Source organism: Eublepharis macularius, chromosome 8 (assembly GCF_028583425.1).
Source record: "Eublepharis macularius isolate TG4126 chromosome 8, MPM_Emac_v1.0, whole genome shotgun sequence".
Classification (NCBI taxonomy): domain Eukaryota; kingdom Metazoa; phylum Chordata; class Lepidosauria; order Squamata; family Eublepharidae; genus Eublepharis; species Eublepharis macularius.
The window spans coordinates 99,991,753-100,019,138 of record NC_072797.1 but is presented as its reverse complement, the minus strand read 5'-3'; the positions used below and the strand labels follow the sequence as shown (position 1 = coordinate 100,019,138).

Genomic DNA, 27,386 nt, shown 5'->3' with positions numbered 1-27,386 from the left:
GATGCTGGGGTTTGAACCTGGGACCTGCCAAGTAGATGCTCTACCACTGAGCCACAACTCCTTCCCCAGATGATGCCCATATTGACTTCAGCAACTGCACAGTACTGTCACTGTCCCTTGTCTGCCCTACTATCACATGCCACATCTTATTCACAGTATCATTCATGAGTAATGCACTTTTCTTTAGTAGCATTTAATTCACAAATACTTTGTGAGTTGAAATCTGCTATGATAATGAATATGTTTGGTTCTGATAATGATAAGGGGGAAAAAGTCATTAGAATTGATTACATGCCAGTTACCTCCATCCCCAGAAGTTTCAGGGCTTTGGGCTGTAGACAGAAAGAGAAATGAACAATGATTTATGTTGTGTTCATTAAAGCAGAGACTAACAACAACAATAAAACCCGCTTCCACAGCTAAGTCTATACACACTGTTCTGATTATGGAAGGCCAGTCTATATATATATTATAAGACCTCAGGAGTTTGTTAATTTATGTTGAACTGTAATAAGCGCATAAAGTAAAATGTCCTACGATATTTCACTGCATCTAAAGGGCAGTTGCGATCCCAAAGCAAGTATGTTCTGATGTTAGGGTTAGATAACAGTGGATGCAATACAGGGAGTTACATGGGAAGAAGAACTGGCAGAAATCCCCACCCTACACGCTTTTGTGAGAAAGAGTTTGCACGGTAGTGCTAAATTGTCTTTGCCCATTACTGGCCTCCATGCTGAATCCTACAGTGTTTCCAGAAAGAGAAAAGAACAATCTCTTCAGGAATGGCTTTTCAGGGTTAGGATATTTATGTGCAGTGCTCTGAAGAAAGAAGAGGAAGGCAGGAAACTTCCTTGTGGAAGTTTGGAACTAATCTTATGTCATAAGCCACTGATATTTCTTTCCAGAACCTCTTTTTTCACTGCTTGTGGATTTCTATACAATAGTTGCATGACCCATTGTATCAGAATTGACCCATCATTGTAAAATGCTAATTCGGGGAAATGCAACTACAGATTGTTGTACAGTTAATCATGAATGGATAGTGTGGTTCATTGTTTCCCTGGAGAGGAAAATTGCATGACATGAATTTCCTTAGCCCATCCATGGTCTACCACTGAGCCACAACTCCTTCCCCAGATAATGCCCATATTGACTTCAGCAACTGCACAGTACTGTCACTGTCCCTTGTCTGCCCTACTGTCACATGACTACTATCACAAAGGTTGGGGCCTTTTCGGTCCTGGCCCCAACCTGGTGGAACTCTCTGTCTGAGGACACTCGGGCCTGCCAGGATCTTGTATCATTTCGGCAGGCCTGCAAGATGTAGATGTTCCACCAGGCTTACGGTTGAGGCCAGCGTCAGGACCATCATTGAGCCTCCCACCGGTCTCCAGTATTCGAGTACAGCTCATGTGTCAGTCTGTCTCCTCTTTGTATGCTGGGGGCAGGAATGTGTAGCCAACCATTGGAGGTTTTTGTATATATATGATTTTAATTGCTGAATTTTATTGTAAAATTTGTTATGCAATTGTATTTTATGACTGTTGTACCCCGTCCTGAGCCCACTTGTGGGGAGGGCAGGTTAAACACCGAATAAACTAAACTAACTAAACTATAACAGCATTTTCGTAATTCTATACTAGGGGAGTTAGCTCTCCTGTATCTCCTGCTTAGTTTCTCACAGTGCATGACCAGGAAGTACGTATATGTGCTCTACTTGGGGCTACCCTTAAAGAATATTCAGAAGCTGCAGCTAGTGCAGAATGCTGTGGCTAGACTGCTGCTAGGGGCCAGCTATTGGGATCATGTAACCTCAGTATTACAGCAAATACACTGGCTACCAAACCATTTCCACGTCACAATTCAAGGTGTGAGTTTAGGCCTTTATGACTTGAGATCAGTGTATGACATAAATAAATGACATAAATATCTGAAGGACAGTCTTCTCCAATATGTTCCTGCTTGGGAATTACGATCACAGGAAGAGGCCCTCCTAACTGTCCCATCAGCTAAAGAAGTTCACCAGGTAGGTACATGAGAGATGGCCTTTTCAGTGGCACTTCCATGATTATGAAACAGCATCCCCAATGAAGTGTGCCTGGCACCTTCATTATTGATTTTCAGGAGGCAGCTGAAGATTTTTTAAATTTAGGGTGCTTTTAATTAATGTTGTTTTATGTTACTGGAAGTCCTAACTGTTGTTTTTAAATTGTTGTTTTGATGTGTTGGATTTATACAGGGTTTTTTTTCTGGAGAAAGAGGTGGGGGAACTCTCACCCAGGGCAACTCCTGGGAGGAGGTGGTACAGCTGTCAATACATGCGTGCGCAGTGCACACTATCCCAGGACTGCATGATGATGTCACTTCCGGGAAGTGATGTCATCATGTAGGTAGGGTTGCCCCAGGAGTGCTCCTGTGCTCCATGGGGAGGGTCCGATTTGGCCCAGAAAGGGATGCTCCACTGTGGGGGAGCACTCCCCAGCCAGTAGTGGCCAGATCTGGGCCATTTTGGGCCCAAATTGTGCCCAAATTGGCCCCAAATGACCAGGATCAGCCTGGAACAGGCTGTTGCCACACAGGAGAGCACTCCTCTGCAGGGCAGCAGCCCGAAACTGGCCATTTAGGGGACGATCTGGGCCATTCTGGGCCCAAATTGGGCCAAAACAGGCCAGAAATAGCCTGGATTGGCCTGGAATGGGCTGCTGCCACATGGGAGAGCACTCCCCCACTGGGCAGCAGCCCAATCCTGGCCGTTTTGGGCCCGATCCTGGCCATTTGGGGCCTGAATTGGGCCCAAAATGGCCCAAAGGGGCTCAAAATGGCCTGGAATGGGCTGCTGCCAGGCAAGGGGGGGTACCAACCCGATCCTGGCCATTTTGGTCCCGATCTGGACCGTTTCTGTGCCATTTTGGCTATTTTGGGCCTATTTAGGGTCCCAAACGGCCCAGATTGGGGCCAAAATGGCCAGGATCAGGCCAGTGCCAGGCAGGGGAACCCTCCCCCGCCCGGCAGCAGCCAGATCCAGTGTTTTGAGTTTAATATGGGTCCAAACTGGCCAAAATAGGCTCTTTAAAAATTTTAAGAAGCTGCTGGAACACTGTTCTGGGGCCTTCCGGCTCAAAAAAGCCCTGGTTTTATCTGTGATTATTTTTATTTATATTATAAGGTTTCTGCATGGTAGAAAGGTGCCTAACAAATGTTTTATCTGTCTGTCTGTCTGTCTGTCTGTCTGTCTGTCTATCTAGCTGGATAGATAGATAGAATATGTAGCTTTAACAAAGATGTGCATGTTTTTCAATCTTGTGATGAACTGGAGTTTGTAGAATACATTATAAGCAAATAGTCGCAGCCCCATTTAACATTGTTCAGTCAACATTTGTTTTGTCTTGTAGTTCACATGGCCAATGTACCACTTATCCTAGCCCCTTATCTCTGTGCTTTTATGAAATAGTTTTAACGCCTCCCCCCCACAACAATTCTTACTCTTTTGGGGCCAAACAAGTTGTGATAGAGTGTTCGGAAGCGTTTTCGAGTATAATTACAGCGATAAGCTCCTCCCATCAGGTACTCAATCACCAGGCCAATATCAATTAGACTTATCCTATAATCTGGAGGTAGGTTTCCCTATAATTTCATTGGAAGAAAAGACAAACAGAACAAGGCGAGGAAAAAAGTTGATTATTTTGTCTATTCCACAGACTTTTCTATAAGTATGAGAGTTTTTAAAAATTAAATGAACGAGTTAAGAAAACAAAAGATAGTATTATTATGCTGGTTAATTAATTCACCTTAAAATAGATCCAACCGAAACCTGGATATTCACGCTTGGAAAGAAGACATAAATTAAATAAGAAGATGCAGTAAAAGGTAGCAGTAACAGAAGATAATAAATTTCAGAACACAGGACTCAGGCTCTTCTGGAAAGGAAAACAGGAGACACCACTGCAGAACAAAAAAAAAGCATGAAGGTAAAGCATTTTTCAGAACACTCTTGCTGGGTTCTCATCTTTGAGGAATATTTCCTGTGTCTGCCTACGATAGTGCTGAATATATGTCTCTGTCTGCCTCTGTCACACTATTATGATTGTATTTCACAGAACTGATTCTGAGATATGATAGTTTTTTCCTTCTTAAATCCAATCTAGAATCTTTAGCAGTTTGCAGAATCAGAATCCACAGTGTTCCTGCCTATTTTGCCCTAATTATAGCTGTCACTTTTACTTCTGGAAAAAGATAGCCCTTGTTCCCATTACTAGCAAACCAGGTATTCATGAAATCAAAAGTGATAAAAAATGTCTTTCAAAATGTGCCATTCAGCAGAGCATTTGGCAATTGATTTTCTCTGCTGTGCGGTCATATACCTAGAAAGGTTAAACGTTCAGAAAATGGTGATGGGCAGCACATAGTTCTGTGACTTCACCTGTTTGCTGGTTTTGAAATTTGATTTTTAGAGATATACATATAAATTTAGTGCTTTTTTTCTAGATATAATTATCTTATGAGAATTTTCATGTAAGGCAATTTATTCTGTTTTAACCAATTGTTCTATTAAAACTGTTTCCACATGGAGACAATTCTCCATGTACCTGTTGCTGTGAATGCAGAGACGAGCAGCTACACAGCAGCTTTTCCAGCAATTTCCTTGCTTCAGCCCATTGTGTCTGCCATTTCCCCTGTTTTCCGTCCCCACTGGAGGGCTTTTTTGGAATTCTAAAAAAATCAGCAAAGCTAGATCACTATAGTATTAGAAAATTAAATTCCTCTAAATATTAATCTCTTTTTAAAGGTTACGGTCTTATCTTTTTCTTTGCAGAGACAGAACACCGAAGGTGCATCCTTTACATCTCTGCAACAAAAAGGGCTAGATACTTATTTTTATTTTAAAAAATGAAAGCTGGGTATTCAGAATAACTATCATATTATTGTAATAGTTTAGTGTAACCATAGTTTAGTTTAACCATGCTATACTGATCTAGCTATTACCGATTTTTTTTAAAAGTGCCCCCCCCAAGCAATCTAGTGCTATGTCATGAAAAATGGCAGCCAAAAGGGGCTGCCAAATCAGCAAAAACAAATTTTGGAAAAAGGATATCGAGGATTTGGAAATGACGATTTGAGCATGATTAGATCATGACATCATGTGGATGCTCCAAAAAAGTGCTGGAGTTTGGTAGCTATTGGCAAAAAACTGTCATGCAATACCGGTTTACAACACCCCTCCCTCCAAAGTACAGAAAACTTGTGGCCCTTGCTGGATTTCCTTTATATGTCTCTTCAATAAATGTGTGTTACTTTGCTGATATTATAATATCAATACATAGGACTGTATATGCCTAGAAAATACCAAAAATGGCTCCCCTTACTATGTATTGCAATATCTGCCTCAGACTTTCTTAATTAATGAGATTAGTTTAAAGCAAAAATCAGATTGGGTCTCATTTTATACTTGGTATTACACATGGGAACCTGAAAATAAAGCTTGGGAGTTTCGTGTTAAATATGAACAAAGCACATGTATAAAATTTGGCATGTGTCCCCAGTTAAAACACTAGGAATAGGTGATCATGAAAAGCCTGGTTTCCAAATCGCAAACATTTCAAAGAGATGCCTGCAAATTTTACAAATGTGCTCTCTTTGCATTCAGTGGCAGGTCCATGTATGCTGTGCTCAGCAATCCATACTTAAGAATGTAGCATCAATTGTGAATCACTTGTTGTCTTTCTGCTTTTCAGATTATAAGGCATGTACAGAAATTCTAGAAATAGTAGATAAACCAAAGAAAGTCCGTATTTTAGATACCAGTTACATTTTTGAACCTATTACATTTTTATATTGCTCTACTTTATACTTTCAAGAAACTCATGGTAGCATACAAATCTCCTCCCCTTCATAACAACCTTGTGAAGTATCCATTTTAGTCCAAATTTGGACTAGAATCATGATGAAATATTCAACAGTAGTAGCAGTTATGTCAGAAAGCCTTTTAAACAACAATTCTGCCAATGTCCTTCCTACAATTTACAATCCAAAGCATGCTTACTTGGAAGTAGCTTCCACTGAAAAGAATTACTTCTTCTAAATAAATATGCTTATGAGTAAAATTATGGAAATCGAGAAGCCATTACTGAGGGTGCTAAATTTTTGATGTGTACATATCTCAAGAATGAAACTACTCAATACAAGCAACCAGGAAATTATCTACCTCTGAACTGTGCCTATGAAAGAGAAATTAATAAACTGGAAATTTAAATGAAACAAACATTAGGTGGCACTGTTTGCTTCCAATTCTTTCCCCAGTTGTTAGTATAAGCAAATCATTAAACCCTGGGGAGAGACGTGTAGGACAAATATGGTTTCCACACTACCAGAAACCTTCCATTTTTCAGCAAACACACAGGGTCTAACAAGTAATCCTCTACACTTGCCTCTCAAACTAATTAAAACAACATAGATCAGATAAAGGATATTATTAGATTTGAAGGACCATGTGGGAACACTTATTAACAGCACTCATAAAGTCCTTTAAAATAAAAGCGCTGGCAAGGTTAGGCTGCCTCTTCTTTCCTATGCAGAGCAATACAGTGTGAATTTTTAAAGGTCCCCATTTTAATACTTCTCTGAAAGTTGTACTTTTTCTCTTCCCCTTTTATAAAAATACTGGCAAGGCCACATACATTGTGTGAGGCCAGGATCAGATGCTGCCAGGGCTTATTTTCTGGAGAAAGAGGTGGTGGAACTCAGGACTGCACAATGACATCACTTTGGGTCAGCTGGAACGAGGGGGGAGTTTTGTAAAGTTTAAATCGCCCTCGGTGAAAATGGTCACATGGCCGGTGGCCCCTCCCCCTGATCTCCAGACAGAGGGGAGTTTAGATTGCCCTCCGTGCCGGTGCAGAGGGCGATCTAAACCCCCCTCTGTCTGGAGATCAGGGGGCGGGGCCACCGGCGATGTGACCATTTTCAAGAGTGCTGGAACTCCATTCCACCACGTTCCCGCTGAAAAAAAGCCCTGGATGCTGCTCATATTGGCTTGAGGCTAGAGCTGGTGTGATGGAGAGAATAAGACAGAGAAGGGTTATCAGCAAGATAAAACATAGTCGTATAAATAGGCTCTTTCAGGGTAAAAATATGGAGATTTGCCAATTTCAACAATGCTGTTATATTTCATTCACAAAATAAATATGTGATAGTTTAAATGTATTGGTAACACTAGCACCTTTGCATGCTTTGTGGAAAAGAGGGCAGATGTCTGCGAAGACAGAAAAGTTGCTTCATCATACCTTCAACTGATGCAGTGCTATCTTATTAATAGTGCCATCCTAAGCAAAAGAGCAGCCTTGTAAACCCTTTGGACTTCAAAAGGTATAACTCTGTTTAGGATTACATGGTAAAAGCAGGGCTTCTTTTCCTGCTGAAATCCTCAAGAACGGCGTTCTGGCACCTCTTTGTGTGTGGTGGTCCTGCTCCCTGATCTCCCGATGGAGATCAGTTCCCCTGGAGCAAAGGTAAGCCTGATCCAGGGGCGGGGGGGGGGGGAGCACACGCAGCAGGAGGGTGGGAGAATGGCTTGGAACAGGCTGCTGCTGAGCTGGGGAGCACGCTCCCGCTCGGCAGCGGCCCGATTCAGGCTAAATGGAGCCCAATCCTGGCCATTTTGTGCCTGAAACAGCCAGGATCAGGCCTGAAATGGCTACGATCTGGTCACTGCTGGGTGGGGGAGTACACTCTCATGCAGCAGCAGCCTGTTCCAGGCTGATTTGGGCCTGATCCTGGCCATTTAGGGTCCATTTTGGCCCAATTTCGGCCCTATATGGCCAAGATTGGGCCCAAAGCAGCCAGGATTGGCTGCCGCCGGGTGTGGAAGTGCTCTCCTGTGCAGCAGTAGTGCATTCCCAGCCTATTTGGGCCTGTTCTGGCCCATTTTGGGCCCATTTTGGCCCACTTTGTGCCAAATGGTCAGGATTGGGCCGCAGGTAGAGGAGTACACTCCCGCGTGGCAGCAGCCCATTCCAGGCCAATTCTGGCCCAATCCTAGCCGTTTTGGGCCCCATCCTGACCGTTTTGGGCCCATTTTGGCCCAATTTGTATCCTAAATGGCCAGGATAGGCCCGAAGCGGCCAGGATTGGGCTGCTGCCAGGTGGGGGAGTGTTCTCCTGCACGGCAGCAGCCCATTCCAGGCTGATTCAGGCCCAATCCAGGCCAAATTTGGCCAGATCCGGCCAAATTGGGCCCCTCATGGAGCACGGGAGCACTCCTGGTGCGGCCACAGCCTATGTGATGATGTCACTTCCTGGAAGTGGTGTCATCACACAGTGCTAGCAGCGTGCATGCACTGCACACACATGCATGTAATGACAGGGGTGCCACCTTCTCCTAGGGGTTGCCCCAGGTGAGAGTTCCCCCACCTCTTTCCCCAGAAAAAAAACCCTTGGCTTTCCAAAGTTCACAGCATTCTTCACCTATCCTTGAATTCTTTGAAATTTGCTAACTATTACTTTGTTATTTTTTCTGTGTAGTCCTCATAATTGGCTGCTTAATATGTGAATGCCTTGAAGGTGTACAGGTTTCAATTACTTGGTAGTCCTAACATTTAAATTCTTATTCACTAATACCAAGTAGATGTAGATTTTTGCATGGGTAATATCTAGGGATGTGCGTTTCGGCATTCTGAATGCCGAAAGAATGCCGAAACAAAAGTGTTTCGGCATTCTTCAAGAATCCCGAAACGTTTCGGGGAATGCCGAAACGTTTCGGGATTGCCGATGCCGAAAGAAAAACCCGAAACGTTTCGGGATTCTTTCGGCATTCTTTCGGCATTCGAGAATCGCCATTTTGATTTTGCTAGCCGTTTGCCTTAGCAAGCGGCTAGCAAAATCCTGCTGGAAGCAAAGGCTTCCTGCAGGCTCTTAGAAGAGGGGAGGGGGGGAGAAGGAGTGAATCACTCACTCCTTCTGTCACCCCCCACCCCTCTTGCAAAGGAGGATAGGGAATCCTGCTTTGCCTTGCAAATGCAAGGTGCAAGCATTGCATTGCACTTTGCATTTGCAAAGCAGCAGAGATTCCCGCCAAAACTAACAGGTAGGGGAGGGGGAGCAGGAGGAGGGTGGCTCTTGGAGTGTGGGTGGGGAAAGGCAGGGGACTGGGGACTTTAGGAGTCACCAATCCCACTGCTGCATTCTCATGCCAGCCAATAGATTTAAATCTTTGGCTGAGGCTGCAGCAGGGGATTTAAATTTGGAGCAAGACTGTCTGGAACACTTCTGTTGCTGCTGCTGCTGAGCTGTGACCGAGAGAGGAGAAGAAGAGAGACTGCACCTGGAGCCTGGAGGACATCTGCCTGGAGGATCAACTGTGCTGGACATCCTGAGAGGACACCTGGTAGGCCTTTTTAAAATTTTTGTAAATTTTTTTGATGCCGGGCAATGTGCTGCTGTGGCCTGCCTCTGCAAAAAGGTGTTGCAGTTTATTCTTGGCATGGCCTGGGGGACAGGTTGGGCAGACAATGTTTGATGGTGGGGTGGGGGTTTCAGCATTGGTTGTTGTGCTTGCCTTCTTTAAGCTTGATCCACTGTTTGAAGATTAAAACAAGAGTGTGCCAGCTTTGGGCCTACACAGGCCAGAAGCCTTTCTTCTGGCTGGCTCTCACAGTTGTGCTCCACAATCTGGAATGGTGTGGCTTGCTTTTCTGTGTCTGGTCCCCTGCTTGCAAGGATTCCCAACAGGCTCCGTCCTGATCAACTGTGCCAGCCTGTGGGCCACACACAGGTATGGCCTGGGGGACAGGTTGGGCAGACAATGTTTGATGGTGGGGGGGGGGGGGTTTCAGCATTGGTTGTTGTGCTTGCCTTCTTTAAGCTTGATCCACTGTTTGAAGATTAAAACAAGAGTGTGCCAGCTTTGGGCCTACACAGGCCAGAAGCCTTTCTTCTGGCTGGCTCTCACAGTTGTGCTTCACAATCTGGAATGGTGTGGCTTGCCTTTCTGTGTCTGGTCCCCTGCTAGCAAGGATTCCCAACAGGCTCCGTCCTGATCAACTGTGCCAGCCTGTGGGCCACACACAGGTATGGCCTGGGGGACAGGTTGGGCAGACAATGTTTGATGGTGGGGGGGGGGGGTTCAGCATTGGTTGTTGTGCTTGCCTTCTTTAAGCTTGATCCACTGTTTTAAGATTAAAAACAGAGTGTGCCAGCTTTGGGCCTACACAGGCCAGAAGCCTTTCTTCTGGCTGGCTCTCACAGTTGTGCCTCACAATCTGGAATGGTGTGGCTTGCCTTTCTGTGTCTGGTCCCCTGCTAGCAAGGATTCCCAACAGGCTCCGTCCTGATCAACTGTGCCAGCCTGTGGGCCACACACAGGTATGGCCTGGGGGACAGGTTGGGCAGACAATCTTTGATGGTGGGGGGGGGGGGGTTTCAGCATTGGTTGTTGTGCTTGCCTTCTTTAAGCTTGATCCACTGTTTTAAGATTAAAACCAGAGTGTGCCAGCTTCGGGCCTACACAGGCCAGAAGCCTTTCTTCTGGCTGGCTCTCACAGTTGTGCTTCACAATCTGGAATGGTGTGGCTTGCCTTTCTGTGTCTGGTCCCCTGCTAGCAAGGATTCCCAACAGGCTCCGTCCTGATCAACTGTGCCAGCCTGTGGGCCACACACAGGTATGGCCTGGGGGACAGGTTGGGCAGACAATCTTTGATGGTGGGGGGGGGGGTTTCAGCATTGGTTGCTGTGCTTGCCTTCTTTAAGCTTGATCCACTGTTTTAAGATTAAAACCAGAGTGTGCCAGCTTCGGGCCTACACAGGCCAGAAGCCTTTCTTCTGGCTGGCTCTCACAGTTGTGCTTCACAATCTGGAATGGTGTGGCTTGCCTTTCTGTGTCTGGTCCCCTGCTAGCAAGGATTCCCAACAGGCTCCGTCCTGATCAACTGTGCCAGCCTGTGGGCCACACACAGGTATGGCCTGGGGGACAGGTTGGGCAGACAATCTTTGATGGTGGGGGGGGGGGGGGTTCAGCATTGGTTGTTGTGCTTGCCTTCTTTAAGCTTGATCCACTGTTTTAAGATTAAAACCAGAGTGTGCCAGCTTCGGGCCTACACAGGCCAGAAGCCTTTCTTCTGGCTGGCTCTCACAGTTGTGCTTCACAATCTGGAATGGTGTGGCTTGCCTTTCTGTGTCTGGTCCCCTGCTAGCAAGGATTCCCAACAGGCTCCGTCCTGATCAACTGTGCCAGCCTGTGGGCCACACACAGGTATGGCCTGGGGGACAGGTTGGGCAGACAATCTTTGATGGTGGGGGGGGGGGGTTTCAGCATTGGTTGTTGTGCTTGCCTTCTTTAAGCTTGATCCACTGTTTTAAGATTAAAACCAGAGTGTGCCAGCTTCGGGCCTACACAGGCCAGAAGCCTTTCTTCTGGCTGGCTCTCACAGTTGTGCTTCACAATCTGGAATGGTGTGGCTTGCCTTTCTGTGTCTGGTCCCCTGCTAGCAAGGATTCCCAACAGGCTCCGTCCTGATCAACTGTGCCAGCCTGTGGGCCACACACAGGTATGGCCTGGGGGACAGGTTGGGCAGACAATGTTTGATGGTGGGGGGGGGGGGGTTTCAGCATTGGTTGTTGTGCTTGCCTTCTTTAAGCTTGATCCACTGTTTTAAGATTAAAACCAGAGTGTGCCAGCTTCGGGCCTACACAGGCCAGAAGCCTTTCTTCTGGCTGGCTCTCACAGTTGTGCTTCACAATCTGGAATGGTGTGGCTTGCCTTTCTGTGTCTGGTCCCCTGCTAGCAAGGATTCCCAACAGGCTCCGTCCTGATCAACTGTGCCAGCCTGTGGGCCACACACAGGTATGGCCTGGGGGACAGGTTGGGCAGACAATGTTTGATGGTGGGGGGGGGGGGTTCTGCATTGGTTGTTGTGCTTGCCTTCTTTAAGCTTGATCCACTGTTTGAAGATTAAAACCAGAGTGTGCCAGCTTCGGGCCTACACAGGCCAGAAGCCTTTCTTCTGGCTGGCTCTCACAGTTGTGCTTCACAATCTGGAATGGTGTGGCTTGCCTTTCTGTGTCTGGTCCCCTGCTAGCAAGGATTCCCAACAGGCTCCGTCCTGATCAACTGTGCCAGCCTGTGGGCCACACACAGGTATGGCCTGGGGGACAGGTTGGGCAGACAATGTTTGATGGTGGGGGGGGGGGTTTCAGCATTGGTTGTTGTGCTTGCCTTCTTTAAGCTTGATCCACTGTTTTAAGATTAAAAACAGAGTGTGCCAGCTTTGGGCCTACACAGGCCAGAAGCCTTTCTTCTGGCTGGCTCTCACAGTTGTGCCTCACAATCTGGAATGGTGTGGCTTGCCTTTCTGTGTCTGGTCCCCTGCTAGCAAGGATTCCCAACAGGCTCCGTCCTGATCAACTGTGCCAGCCTGTGGGCCACACACAGGTATGGCCTGGGGGACAGGTTGGGCAGACAATCTTTGATGGTGGGGGGGGGGGGTTTCAGCATTGGTTGTTGTGCTTGCCTTCTTTAAGCTTGATCCACTGTTTTAAGATTAAAACCAGAGTGTGCCAGCTTCGGGCCTACACAGGCCAGAAGCCTTTCTTCTGGCTGGCTCTCACAGTTGTGCTTCACAATCTGGAATGGTGTGGCTTGCCTTTCTGTGTCTGGTCCCCTGCTAGCAAGGATTCCCAACAGGCTCCGTCCTGATCAACTGTGCCAGCCTGTGGGCCACACACAGGTATGGCCTGGGGGACAGGTTGGGCAGACAATCTTTGATGGTGGGGGGGGGGGGGGTTTCAGCATTGGTTGCTGTGCTTGCCTTCTTTAAGCTTGATCCACTGTTTTAAGATTAAAACCAGAGTGTGCCAGCTTCGGGCCTACACAGGCCAGAAGCCTTTCTTCTGGCTGGCTCTCACAGTTGTGCTTCACAATCTGGAATGGTGTGGCTTGCCTTTCTGTGTCTGGTCCCCTGCTAGCAAGGATTCCCAACAGGCTCCGTCCTGATCAACTGTGCCAGCCTGTGGGCCACACACAGGTATGGCCTGGGGGACAGGTTGGGCAGACAATCTTTGATGGTGGGGGGGGGGGTTCAGCATTGGTTGTTGTGCTTGCCTTCTTTAAGCTTGATCCACTGTTTTAAGATTAAAACCAGAGTGTGCCAGCTTCGGGCCTACACAGGCCAGAAGCCTTTCTTCTGGCTGGCTCTCACAGTTGTGCTTCACAATCTGGAATGGTGTGGCTTGCCTTTCTGTGTCTGGTCCCCTGCTAGCAAGGATTCCCAACAGGCTCCGTCCTGATCAACTGTGCCAGCCTGTGGGCCACACACAGGTATGGCCTGGGGGACAGGTTGGGCAGACAATCTTTGATGGTGGGGGGGGGGGGGTTTCAGCATTGGTTGTTGTGCTTGCCTTCTTTAAGCTTGATCCACTGTTTTAAGATTAAAACCAGAGTGTGCCAGCTTCGGGCCTACACAGGCCAGAAGCCTTTCTTCTGGCTGGCTCTCACAGTTGTGCTTCACAATCTGGAATGGTGTGGCTTGCCTTTCTGTGTCTGGTCCCCTGCTAGCAAGGATTCCCAACAGGCTCCGTCCTGATCAACTGTGCCAGCCTGTGGGCCACACACAGGTATGGCCTGGGGGACAGGTTGGGCAGACAATGTTTGATGGTGGGGGGGGGGGTTTCAGCATTGGTTGTTGTGCTTGCCTTCTTTAAGCTTGATCCACTGTTTGAAGATTAAAACCAGAGTGTGCCAGCTTCGGGCCTACACAGGCCAGAAGCCTTTCTTCTGGCTGGCTCTCACAGTTGTGCTTCACAATCTGGAATGGTGTGGCTTGCCTTTCTGTGTCTGGTCCCCTGCTAGCAAGGATTCCCAACAGGCTCCGTCCTGATCAACTGTGCCAGCCTGTGGGCCACACACAGGTATGGCCTGGGGGACAGGTTGGGCAGACAATGTTTGATGGTGGGGGGGGGGGGGGTTCTGCATTGGTTGTTGTGCTTGCCTTCTTTAAGCTTGATCCACTGTTTGAAGATTAAAACCAGAGTGTGCCAGCTTCGGGCCTACACAGGCCAGAAGCCTTTCTTCTGGCTGGCTCTCACAGTTGTGCTTCACAATCTGGAATGGTGTGGCTTGCCTTTCTGTGTCTGGTCCCCTGCTAGCAAGGATTCCCAACAGGCTCCGTCCTGATCAACTGTGCCAGCCTGTGGGCCACACACAGGTATGGCCTGGGGGACAGGTTGGGCAGACAATGTTTGATGGTGGGGGGGGGGGTTTCAGCATTGGTTGTTGTGCTTGCCTTCTTTAAGCTTGATCCACTGTTTGAAGATTAAAACCAGAGTGTGCCAGCTTCGGGCCTACACAGGCCAGAAGCCTTTCTTCTGGCTGGCTCTCACAGTTGTGCTTCACAATCTGGAATGGTGTGGCTTGCCTTTCTGTGTCTGGTCCCCTGCTAGCAAGGATTCCCAACAGGCTCCGTCCTGATCAACTGTGCCAGCCTGTGGGCCACACACAGGTATGGCCTGGGGGACAGGTTGGGCAGACAATGTTTGATGGTGGGGGGGGGGGGGTTCTGCATTGGTTGTTGTGCTTGCCTTCTTTAAGCTTGATCCACTGTTTGAAGATTAAAACCAGAGTGTGCCAGCTTCGGGCCTACACAGGCCAGAAGCCTTTCTTCTGGCTGGCTCTCACAGTTGTGCTTCACAATCTGGAATGGTGTGGCTTGCCTTTCTGTGTCTGGTCCCCTGCTAGCAAGGATTCCCAACAGGCTCCGTCCTGATCAACTGTGCCAGCCTGTGGGCCACACACAGGTATGCTGCTTTGGCCAAGGTAACCCTTTTTGGTTGCTGGCCTGGCACTCACAGTTGTGCTCCACAATCTGGAATGGTGTGGCTTGCGTTTCTGTGTCTGGTCCCCTGCTTGCAAGGATTCCCAACAGGCTCCGTCCTGATCAACTGTGCCAGCCTTCGGCCCACACACAGGCCTGCTGCTCCGGCTTTGGTAACCCTTCCCGTTTGCTGGCCTGGCACTCACTGTTTTGCTTCACATTCAGGTTGTTTATCGTTGGTGGACCTCTTCTGGACTGGACTGCACTTGGTGGACATCGGCCTGCAGATCTCTGCGTGGAGGATCAACATTGCTGGACATCTGCACTGGTGGACTGGTAGGGTTGTTGTTAAATTTGGTTTTTGAGCTTATGTCTGCTGCTGTGCCTACCTGCGAGCATATGCTTTGGCTCTGTCTTTATGGCTTGGGCCGGGGGGGGGGGGCATTTTCTGGTTGGGCAAGAGGATATTGTTTGGGGGTTAGGGGGGCCAGCATTGATCGCAGTGCCAGCTTTCTTTCATGTTTCATTTTTCAAGTTTGAGTGTGGGGTGGGCATGAACTGCTGTTTCACAGGACTAAAAAATGAGTGTGCCAGCTTCTGGCCTGCACAGGCCAGAAGCTCTGCTGGGTGGATGTGTTTTGTTTTGCTGCTGGTTGGCCCTAGCCTTTAAGGGGGGGGGGGCTGACTTGGCTTGTGCAACGGGGCCTTGAATTTTGGGGTTGCGTGTGCGGCGTGTGGTGTTGACTCTGCTAACATTTCCAATTTTCTTGACAGCATCGTGGAGGAGAGGAGGACCAGCTGCAAGACCGCCTGAACATCGCTGGACTGCAGGACTGGTGTTAGTGTGAGCGAGTCCGGGTTGACATTTGGGTGGCCTTGGGGGTGGGTTCTTGCTAGCTTGGGAGGGGGGAGGCTCATCTTCAAAACACCACATCCACACCCCACACCGACATACCACAGATACATCGGTCCCGCTAAATAGTGTCTCTTAGGTAGGTAGGCCAGTTGGTAGGTGATCAGTGGATAATTGCCCTCAACATAATTATTAGGGAAACCGAGCCTAGTTTTTTTTAAAAAACTAAATAGGGACTCAGCAGGGAAAGCATTAGTGAGTGAGTGTTAGGTTTGAATTCTATATATATATATATATATATATAAAAATTTGTAATAGCTGTCAATAGGCTTCCCATTAGTGCCCCCATAACTAGGGTTCCACTGCCCATCTCTGGCACACGTGGTGGTGCCAGGCCGGCCCGGGCATACTAGTGTGTGAGTGTTTAAGGCTTCGTCACCTGTTATTGGGGTTTAGGGCCAGCTCAATTCCAGAGGAATTCAGCTGATTGGCAGGCTCAGGTTCCCTGACATAAATAGGGTTGCTTAAAAAGGCACTTGATTGTTCATCTCCAAGTCACAGAGCCACTAGAAACACAGATTTATAGCAGGTTAGTTAGGTCTTGAAAACAAAGTTGACCTTTGTTTTCTAAATCTTTTCTGATTAGTTAGGGTTGAATTTGGGAGGGGAAAGTATGTCAGAGAGGAAAGCAGAGAGGGGACCCGGGGGAAAGGCTAGGGAGAAATCTAGAGGGGAGGAGGGGAGGGGGAGGGGGACTGCTGCGGCAGCCCCTCCATCTGAGCGGAGGAGGCCCTCCCCTGCGCTGCTGCCGTTCACCAGCCTGGCTTCTGGTGACAGGAAGAGGGTTCGCAAGACTCTCTTTCCTGAGGCAGCTGCTGGAGGGCCACCCCCAACCCGGGTGCGTGAGGCAGGGGCTGGCACTGGGCAGGGGCCTGCTGCTGAGGCTCCTCCTCCTCCAGTGGTTGCGAGCCAGCTGCTGGAGGAGGGGCAGCATGTGGTGTCTCCTGGGATGGGCGCGGAGCACATGACTTTCCCTGCGCTCCCGCTCACCCCAGGAACCCGGAGGATGTTGGAGGAACTGCCCGTGAGACCCCCCCTGGGGCGGTCCACCCCAGTTTCCTCTGAGGCCAGCAGCAGGCCTCTCGCGGCTGTGCAGGAGGAGAGGACGCGGGAGGAAGAGGCAGAGACTGTGGTGGAAGAGCCCACATCTCTGCCCCTTCAGCCTCGTCCATCCCCACCTGCCCGGCCGAGAGTGGGACACGGTGTGTCCGGCCAGAGCACCTCACAGGAGGTGCCGCAGGGTGGTCCCGAACGCGCTTCTCCTGGGAAGCGTGGGATGCCCTTTTCCTCCGAACTCTGGAAGCACTTCCAGACAACGGAGGATCCCCGAGCAGCCCTGTGCCTGCATTGTAGGCAGCGCGTCAGCCGTGGCAAAGATGTGTGGCATCTCTCCACGTCTGGGATGAGGTACCATATGAAGAGGCACCACCAGGCGGTGCTTCTTCGGGAGGAGGGTTCGAGTGGCGCCGCACGGCCGCCAGCTAGCCAGAAGGAGGCAGGCTCCTCTGGTGCTCTCCCCCCAAGGGTACCTGCAGGAAAGGGACGCCAAGCCTCTCTCCCGGAGATGCTTGGTATGCAGGGCGCTAGTGTGCCCAGAGAGGGGATCCGGAGGGCGAGCAGGCGCATCACGCGCCACATCGTCAACATGATAGCAGTGGATGGGCAACCGTATTCCGTAGTTGAAGACTTCGGCTTCTCAGGGCTGCTCCAAGATTGCTTTCCCTGGTACGCCGTCCCTGCTCGCACGTCGTTGAGCAGATCGGTGGTGCCCTCGTTTTACAGGGCTGCCAGGGATCATGTGAAGGCACAGCTGTCCCGGGTTGCCGGGAGAACTGTGCACTTCACATCGGACATCTGGACCTGCCCAAGTGTGCAGCAAGCGTACCTCTCGCTTACTGCTCACTGGTGGGAACCCGAGTCGGTTCTGGGTGGGGGCCGGGGGGAGGTGCCTAGCACAGCTAGACAGGGAAGGATGCGAGACCGCCAGGCCGGCTACTGCAAGGCCTTGCTTCACGCCGAGGTGCTCGACGTGTCCCACACGGCGGAGAACATCGCTGCCACCTTAAGGAGACAGTTGGACGAGTGGATAGGCCAGGGACCCGCCACCGTGGGATGCATGGTGACGGACGGTGGCAAGAACATGAGGGCAGCGGCGCATCTAGTGAGCCGAGAGAGCGTCTACTGTGCCGCTCACAAGCTTCACCTAGTGGTGAGAGATGCGCTGGGGTTGGGCTCCTCGAAGGAACCCGTGGATACCCGGACCCGTGAACTCCAGTTACTTGTCCAGAAATGTCGGAGGCTCACGGGTCACTTCTCGCGCAGCGTGAAGGCCACGCACGAACTGCGCCAGACACAGGTCAGGACAGGTGTGCCAGAGCACGCTCTGATCACTGACGTCAGCACTCGCTGGAACTCCACCTGCGCCATGCTTGAGCGCTTGGTGGAGCAGCAGGCCGCACTCCACGCGTGGCTCTCCGAGCACCGCGGTGCGAGTCAGGTGGGTGAGTTCAACCGGGAGGATTGGCTCACCATCACCCAGACAGTGGAGGTCCTGAAGCCCTTCAAGGACTTCACTGTGGCGGTCTCGTCAGACACGGCGACCCTCGGTCTGGTCATTCCCCTGGTGCACACGCTCCAGAGGAATCTGGCCACCCTTGCAGACCGGGTCGCGCCCCGTGCTGACCTTGTTCCAGCGGTGCGCGCATTAGTGAGAAGGCTGCAGCAGGGCATAGCTGCCAGGCTAACTCCTCTCACTAAGGAAGAGTCATACATGTTGGCGACCATGTGTGACCCGCGCATAAAGGGCACTTTCGCCGAGCGGGACGGGAACCTCACCCAAGCCAGAGACGGGCTCTGCTCTTGGGTGAGGCGCAGGCAGGCCAAGAGGGGACGCCTGTCGACAGGGGGGACGCAAGAGGGGCCCTGCCGTGCGGGTCCCTCTGACGCCCCCTCTGCGCAGGCCCCCCCCGAGGCCACCACCGGAGTGCCGATGGAGATGGAGATGCTCCGGTGGGCCCTCGTCCCCTCTGGGGTCGTGAGGACCGTGAGAGAGGATCCGGCGGAGGCGATGGTCAGGGACTACCTCGCGGAGCCCTGCGAGTCGCTCTCCACCGATCCGCTCAGCTACTGGGCCAGGAAGGAGTCGGTCTGGCCGGACCTCTCCCTCGAGGCGCAGCGGCTGCTCTCATGCCCTCCGACGAGCGTGGAGAGCGAGCGCGTCTTTTCACATGCGGGCGACATTGTCGGCCCACATCGCACTCGCCTTCTCCCATGGAGAGTCGAGCAGTTGACCTTCCTGAAGGTCAACTCTCGCCTCTTCGATTTCTCAGGACTGGACTTCCAGAGTGACTGAGGTGAGCCCAACTTGTGGCCTGCATCCTCTATGAGTCCAATCCTTTGGAATCGCGCTCTCCCCTGTATAAAACCCTGTATATACAGTTAAAACCGGCCAGTAGAGGGAGGGTGGTTAGGAACCAGTGGCAAAGGGAAAACACCCAGCAATTTGAAAGCCCCCCCCCAGGGTATTCAAAACATCTCCCATCACTGAGACATACCCTGTGGGACCAAATTTATTATGAAAAATAATGCCCCAGAAACATGGATTGCTACTGGAGGGAGAAACAGGTTAGATAGGGATTGCTTAGGTGTTTTTATCAGATGAAATCATTGTAAAAAAAATTGTAGAAGAATTGTTGTACTGTTTTTTGAAAGTTGATGTTCTGTTCATGTAAAAAAAAGGAAAAAAAACCAAAAAAAAATGTTGTGATTATGTTTTTTAAAAGTTGATGTTCTGTTCATGTAAAAAAAAGGAAAAAAAACCCCCAAAAATGTTGTGATTATGTTTTTTAAAAGTTGATGTTCTGTTCATGTAAAAAAAAGGAAAAAAAACCCAAAAAAATGTTGTGATTATGTTTTTTAAAAGTTGATGTTCTGTTCATGTAAAAAAAAGGAAAAAAAACCAAAAAAAAATGTTGTGCTTATGTTTTTTAAAAGTTGATGTTCTATTCATGTAAAAAAAAGGAAAAAAAACCCAAAAAAATGTTGTGATTATGTTTTTTAAAAGTTGATGTTCTGTTCATGTAAAAAAAAGGAAAAAAACCCAAAAAAAAATGTTGTGCTTATGTTTTTTAAAAGTTGATGTTCTGTTCATGTTTAAAAAAAAAAATTTGATGTTAATGTTGGGTTTGCATGGTTGGGGGATGCGGGAAGAGTGGTGGATGGGCACCGGCCAATGATGATCTCTCACAGATGTTCCCAGGTAAATTCTGAGGCTGGTGTGGGGGTGGGGGGAGACCTCTGCAGAACTGCTCCAGAAATACCATTGTCCAGTGCCTTGGAAGTGCCCAGTTCAGCTTTGTGTGTCTGAACTGAAAGCACAGCCACAGGAAATGACATAGGTTCTGCTGGACCCTGTTGCAGTGGTTCCCCCCCATTAAGTCGTTTTATGGAGGGAGAGTTGTATTAGGCTGGTAGTTATTATGATCATCTTCTGTTTCCATGCCCTGTTGTGCCCGCTCACTATGTAACCTGTTGTAATGTTCAAAACTTTACTGTTTGTCCATTTCAAAAAAAAAATTGTGTTTAAGATTCTCTGATGTGTAGTTAATTGTGTTGTGTTGTGCTATGAGGGACAATAAGTGTAATATGTTGTGATTTGTTGACCACTTGTAATTTGAAAATGAGAAAATAAAGGTTTTTTAAACTTAATGATTGTGTGTCTGTGTTCCCTTCTTTGATGGGAGGTTGGTTCCCAGCATAGGGAACAATGGGGCAGGCTGGCCAGCCTGTTCCTGGGGTACTGGGTGTGGGGCAGCTGAGGGTGGTTTTGGTTCTGAGAGGGGCTGAGTGGAGGATTTGGGTCTGTGTGTGGCAGCTGGGGTGGGGGAACTGGGTTTGTGTGGGGCTGTAAGGAGTGGACTATGGGGGATGAGAGCACTGGTTGTCCCTTGTGCCCAAGTAGGCCCCTGCTACTGTCCTGGTGTGGGCTTCCATGCCTCCATCAGTTGCTGGCCCTCCTTTGCCATCTTTTTCTGAAATTTTCCTAGGGCTGCCAAACTCCTGGTTGGGCTTGAGTTCAGGTTAGAGAGAGTAGTTCCCTACAGAGAAACTGGCTGCTTCCAAGGGCAATCTCTTTAGAGGGCAAATGCGGACCATGGATTCTGGGGGAGATCCCTACTCAGATTTTCCTTTCCACAAGTCCCACCCCCAAATTGCCAGTAACTTCCAAGGCCAGAGTTTTCCACCCCAGAGAGATCCCGTTCCCACCCTCTTAGCCTTGGCATGAAAGTTGTAGCCCCCATGGAACGCTTCCAGGTTCCTGATTCCAAGCCCAATGACACCAATGTAAGACAATCCAGACCTCCATCAAAAATGGATTTTAAGTAGCAGTGGGATTGGGCTGCATTTCAGTCATTCACATATCTGGTTGTGTTCCCAAACATTTAGCTTATGGTTTTTTAAATCGGCGTATGGCACTTAAGGACACTTTTAAATGGTTCTAAAAACATATTTTTATTATGAAGTATTTAATGTGGCATTGATCAAGGGCAGGCCTTTTGGCCAAATGAGCAGTATCAGTACAGTAAAATTTAGACAAAGCTCATAGGAGGAAAAAGCATTCACACTGTGAAGTGGGAAGAAAGTTTCAATTTACATGTACCATGGACTCCGAAAAAGACATGTCCAGACCAAATCAGGCCTGCTTTCTCCCTTGAAGATATCAATTGATGATAGTGCTTATGTCACATCATGAGAAGACAAGGTTCACTAGAAAAGACAATAATGCTAAGAAAAATTGAAGGCAGTAGGGAAAAGAAGAATACCCTAGATGTGGTAGATTGACTTCGGTTTGCAATACATGGACAAGGTTTTTGGGATACTGTGGAGCTCAATATAATTCTAAAGTACACCACAAGTGATTTGAATGCATAAAACATACAGACACATACACATAAAATGTATATACCCCCTCCCCACCAAATTAAAGGTTTATCTTATGCCCCGGTTTTCTCCCCCATGGGAACCTAGAGTGGTTTACACATTGCTGTTCTCCCTTGATTTGTTTCACCCTCATCACAACCAGGCTAACAATAGACAGCTGCTCCATGCCTCACATTGGAGTGACTCCACCGATGGCCTTCTTAGTTGTATGAGGGGGTGGAGGGGGGGGGAGGAAGGAAACAACGCACTCCTGCCCACTCTATCTGGGGCCTAGGTTGCCAAATTGCTTGGCCTTGGCAAGGAGCCAGTGGTGGGGCGGCACTGGTTCTGGGGCCCCGTCAAGAACATTTGTCCAGGGCCCCAAAATCACCTAGACTGCCTCTGGAAAACACAACACAATTGTTTACTTAGGCTGAGCCAAGAACATCCATCAAGCCTACAAGGCACAGAATCAGAGTCTGCCAGATTCTAGACCAACTCTCTAGCCATTGCACTACAGTGGATATCTAAAAATTGTTCATACCCCCACCAGCAACTTGAACATTTTTCTCCAAAAGGCACACAACTTGGCTGGGTCTCAAAAAGGACTATGATGCATGGGCCTGTCAATGCATACTGGTACTAAGGCTCTGGCCGGGGGGAGGGGGGCATTGTGCCAATGCCACCCTGGCTTTGGAAGGGGACAGTAAAATAGAAGAAATAATCTAGCTTCAGTGCCTCCCCCCCTTCTCTCTCTCTCTCTCTCTCTCTATAATGTGAGTGAAAACATTACTATACCATCACTGAAGCCTACAGGATACATAGGGTCTGTTCACACACGCATGATCATTTAATGGCAATGCTCTGGCATGATGATGTCTGTTCTAGGAAGTGATGTGATCATCACACAAGGCTGGGGAGCACGCACAATTCACAGCAGGCAGATTTGGGCCACAAGGGATCCTGCTTTGGCCTGCAGGGCCCAAATCAGCCCACTGCAAAGCACAGGCATACTCTCAGGGCAGCCAGATGACATCAGTGACATCACGGCAGCAGCCCCTGGAGCGTACCTTGAAGGCTCATTCACTGACTTTCCCCCTTCGGGGTGATAGGTGAGAGTGGGGGATCCCCCACCAAGGGGAAACGGATCCCTAATTGTGTCTGAGGTTGTGGAAATCAAATGGGTCATATTGCTTCTGTCTTTGAGGGACTTACATGCACATTATATTTAACTCCAGATTTCTTGATTGTCAAGGAATGCATGTGGTGGGGGGTGGGGGGAAGGGTGGGAGAAGGGCCCCTGAGGGTGAGGGTGGCATTTGGCATGCAAAATGCCACCCCTGGCAAGACAAGCCTCTCCCAGCTGTCAGTGGTAGAGATGAGAGCAGAGCACCCACTTGGGGAGGCCATGAAATGGCCCCCCCAAGTGGGAGCAGGCTGAGCCTTGGTGGGGGGATGGGAGGAAGGGTGGGAGAAGGGCCCCAGAGGGTTGGGGGGGGGATTTTGTTGCAGTGGTTCCCCCCCATTAAGTCGTTTTATGGAGGGAGAGTTGTATTAGGCTGGTAGTTATTATGATCATCTTCTGTTTCCATGCCCTGTTGTGCCCGCTCACTATGTGACCTGTTGTAATGTTCAAAACTTTACTGTTTGTCCATTTCAAAAAAAAAATTGTGTTTAAGATTCTCTGATGTGTAGTTAATTGTGTTGTGTTGTGCTATGAGGGACAATAAGTGTAATATGTTGTGATTTGTTGACCACTTGTAATTTGAAAATGAGAAAATAAAGGTTTTTTAAACTTAATGATTGTGTGTCTGTGTTCCCTTCTTTGATGGGAGGTTGGTTCCCAGCATAGGGAACAATGGGGCAGGCTGGCCAGCCTTCTCTGCGGGTGGTGGGGGGGTCAGGGGGGTGGTTGTCTGTGTGCCAGGGCAGGTGCTCTTTCCCAGGGACGATTTGGCACTGCCACCATTGTGGCACCCCTTGTCTGTGCAGAACTGCCCTGGGAAAGAGAGTTTAGGGGTTCCCAAAAGGGGAGGGCAGGCCAGCCTGTTCCTGGGGTTATGGTGGGTGTGGGGCAGGTGGGGGTTGATTTGGGTCTGTGAGGGGCTACTGGGGGGATTTGGGTCTGTGTGTGGCAGCTGGGGGGGAATTGGGTTTGTGTGGGGCTGTGAAGGGTGGACTTTAGGGGCTGAGAGCACCTACTTGGGGAGGCCATGAAATGGCCCCCCCAAGTGGGAGCAGGCTGAGCCTTGGTGGGGGGTGGGAGGAGGGGTGGGAGAAGGGCCCCAGAGGGTTGGGGGGCATTTTGCATGCAAAATGCCACCCCTGGCAACACAAGCCTCCCCCAGCTGTCAGTGGTAGAGATTAGAGCACCTACTTGGGGAGGCCATGAAATGGCCCCCCCAAGTGGGAGCAGGCTGAGCCTCGGTGGGGGGTGGGAGGAGGGGTGGGAGAAGGGCCCCTGAGGGCTGGGGGGCATTTTGCATGCAAAATGCCACCCCTGGCAAAGGAAGCCTGCTTCTTCATTTTTCCCCATAGGAAATAATGAAGAAGATGCTCCTTTATGGGAGGATGGGGGGACCTGCTTTGGGGGGCCATAACATGGCCCCCCAAAGTCCAATCTGTCTGAAACTTGGGTGGGTGTTAGAGAAGGGTTAGAGGAAGGTCCCCACCAATTTTGGGCTTATTTGGTGGGAAAATGCCTCCTCCAGGCGTCCTGAAAGACGGAGGCATTTTCCCAGCAAAAAAACCCGAAAGAATCCCGAAAGAATGCCGAAATAATGCCGAATCCCGAATCCCGAAAGAGATTCTTGTTTCGGCATTCGGCTAATGCCGGTAGAGAATCTTGTTTCGGGTAATCCCGAAACAAGAAAGCCGAAAGTTTTTTCCTTGCACACCCCTAGTAATATCTCAACATAGCACATTTTAAAACCTGATTTATTTTAGATCCCAAGAGATTAGAGGTAAAATTGGAAGTGTTGCTGCCAGGCTTTAAAATGCAGCTGAGCTAGAAGACCTGCTTCAGAACACTCATCCGTCTCTGCCATGCACAGCGAACCATTTGACTGTCAAAATAATGATACATTCCATTAAGAGGCTATTTTCTATAACGCCATTTCATTTAAATTTGTGTCAGGCTACCTGATTGATTGACTGAAAAGGAAGGAATACCACTGCTCCAGTATGGGATCACAGTAAGCAGTCTAATACATTGTAGCACTGCACAATTTTTTCTCAACATTTAAAAAATGAAAAGAGTATCTCCCAATAGGATAGATTTCTGATTAAAGCCTATGGGATATTGCTCTCAGCTACTTTGTATTCATCGTTCAGTGACCCAAACTAGGGCTTCCCTGCCTCTTGGGTATAAAAAACAGCATGTCTCATAAAGATTTCCAGGTTTTGGCATATTTTCTAAAAGCCACTTAAATTTGTGATGAAAACATTTCTTAGGTGGGAAAATGCTCGAGTGCAATACAATTTAATTTCACTACAATAGACTCATTATGAGCTATTGAAACATTGAGACTTGATATTTAAATGTTTCTTACAAGGAGTGGAAACAGAGGAGGAGAAGGAGTCCAAAACAGTGAACGGCACAAAAATAATCTCACATTTTCAAACAAAATCTGTCCTAGTTGCTTGAAGTTCACAGAAAAAAAGAACAGCAGAAAGCCTTAAATTATGATCTCTGGCTTTGATTTGGGTACAACCATACCAAGGGATTTGGCATATGATTTTTACATGTGAACAACAGAGGTGATACAGAAACTTGAGGTTATCTACCTAATAATCCACATCTATAGATAATTTGGTTACAAAGCAAAAGGTAGTTCTTGGCACAACTGAACCGAATTTTGATAAATATAAGAAAGTATGAGAGGCTGCCCCTTAATGGCCCATCTAGCCCAGCATAGTTTTTCATATAGTAGCCAACCAGATGCTCATGGAAGGCCAACAAGCTTCCCAAGAAGGGTAACATATTGTCTTGTTGTTGTTACTTTTAACAGGGTTAATACCTTTGAATGTGGGTATTCCATAAGTCATCATGGTTAATAGCTATTGACGTACCAATCCTCTGTGAATTTGTCTATTCTTCTTTTAAAACCATCTAAATTCGGGTTCATAGCTATAACCTGTGGCAGTGAATCCCACAATTTTATTGTTGAATGAAGAAGTTCTTCTTGACCTTCATTGGATGCCCCCAAGTTCTTGTATTATATATGGATTCACATATTACAGAGTACACAGGTTGGATATGGGATCCCTATCCTGTGTAATGGTAAGACATGCTACATGGGTTGGGTAGTGCCTTCAAGCTAAATAGTGCACCAGCTCTTTTACATCATGAAAACAGCACAGGGAGGAGAAAACTGAAGCCCTTTCCTCTTGGATCACACATCTGCCTGTGACCCAGTTCAGTGTAGTTTCAAATTGGAGTTTGGTACCGAGATGGCTTTAGTTGCACTGGTAGATGATCTCTGTTTAGTTGGACAGGGGACAACCTTCCCTGTTGATACTGTTAGATCTTTCAGTGGCCTTAGACACAGTTGACCACTCCATTCTCATCTACCAGCTTGAATATGGGTTTGGTGTTTTGGTCTTTTCTGTCTGACCAAACACAAAGAGTTTCCACTGGAAGTGCAAAATCAAGTGTATGTATATGTATATGTATATGTATATGTATATGTATATGTATATGTATATGTATATGTATATGTATATGTGTATGTGTATGTGTATGTGTATGTGTATGTGTATGTGTATGTGTATGTGTATGTGTATGTGTATGTGTATGTATATGTATATGTATGAGGCCATTGAATGTAATTGTCCAGAGCTTTGTGAGGTTGGGTGTCATCAATATGCAGATGACACCCATTATCCAAGCCTCCAGATGCATCTGTCTGAAGTGGCACATTGAGTCTTTGGTCAGATGGCTAAGGCAGAATAAGCTGAAGCTGAATACAGACAAGACAGAGGTAATACTGATCAGGAAGGCTGATATCCTAGAGGCACTGAATCTACTTGTCCAAGATGGAGTGAAGTTGGCTTTTTCAGAGCAAGTTAAGAACTTGAGGATGCTCATGGACCTTGCCTTGCTCTTTGAAAAACAGGTTGGCATGGTGGCCAGGAGTGCTTTCTATCAGCTGCATCTGATTCACCAGCTCTTTTGTTACCTAGACTCAGTTGATTTGGCTATGCTGTTTCATACTTCTGTAACTTCTTGGTTGGGTTATTACAATATACCCTACGTGGGGCTGTCCTTGAAAACAACCCCAAAACAACAACTGATCCAAAATGCAGCAGCCCCGCTATTGTCAGGGGCTAGCTTCTGGGAACATATGTTGCCCATTTGGAAATAATTATACTCTTTCCATATGTGTACCAGCTATAGTCTTCAGGTAGCCTTCTGTTTATAATCCCACCTCTTTGGGTGGCCTGTCTGACATTGACCAGAGCTCGGGGGTTTTCCATTGTGGTCCCAGATCTGTGGAATGGGCTCCTTGAAGAGGTGAGGGGATTTCTCAACTTGGAGATCTTTAGGAAGCAGGGCAAACCCTGTCTGTTTACCAGGGCTTTTCAGGGGGTTTGAAAGGCAGGCATCTGTTAAGGGGTGTGTGTGGATTTGGGGGTTATTTTATTTTGATTTAAAATGTAAATGTTTTCAATCTGTTATTGTAAGCCATCTTGAACCACAAGGAAAGACAGTGTAAAATGTTTTAGTAAGTAAGTAAGTAAGTAAGTAAGTAAGT

The 27,386-nt window shown here is 48.2% G+C and overlaps 1 protein-coding gene across 4 annotated transcripts in view; it reads right to left on the bottom strand.

Moving 5' to 3' along the window:
• Positions 1-27,386, bottom strand: part of TRPM3 (transient receptor potential cation channel subfamily M member 3) — a 510,178-nt gene that overhangs the window by 61,717 nt on the left and 421,075 nt on the right. The window contains exons 13-15 of one of the 4 annotated variants that reach the window (XM_054986519.1): positions 3,789-3,824; positions 3,484-3,624; positions 303-332 (exon numbers count right to left, since the gene is read on the bottom strand). In XM_054986519.1, coding sequence (XP_054842494.1) covers positions 303-332; positions 3,484-3,624; positions 3,789-3,824 — 207 coding nt within the window. The remainder of the gene's footprint in view (positions 1-302; positions 333-3,483; positions 3,625-3,788; positions 3,825-27,386) is intronic. The other 3 variants (XM_054986520.1, XM_054986521.1, XM_054986522.1) reach the window with 3 other exon arrangements.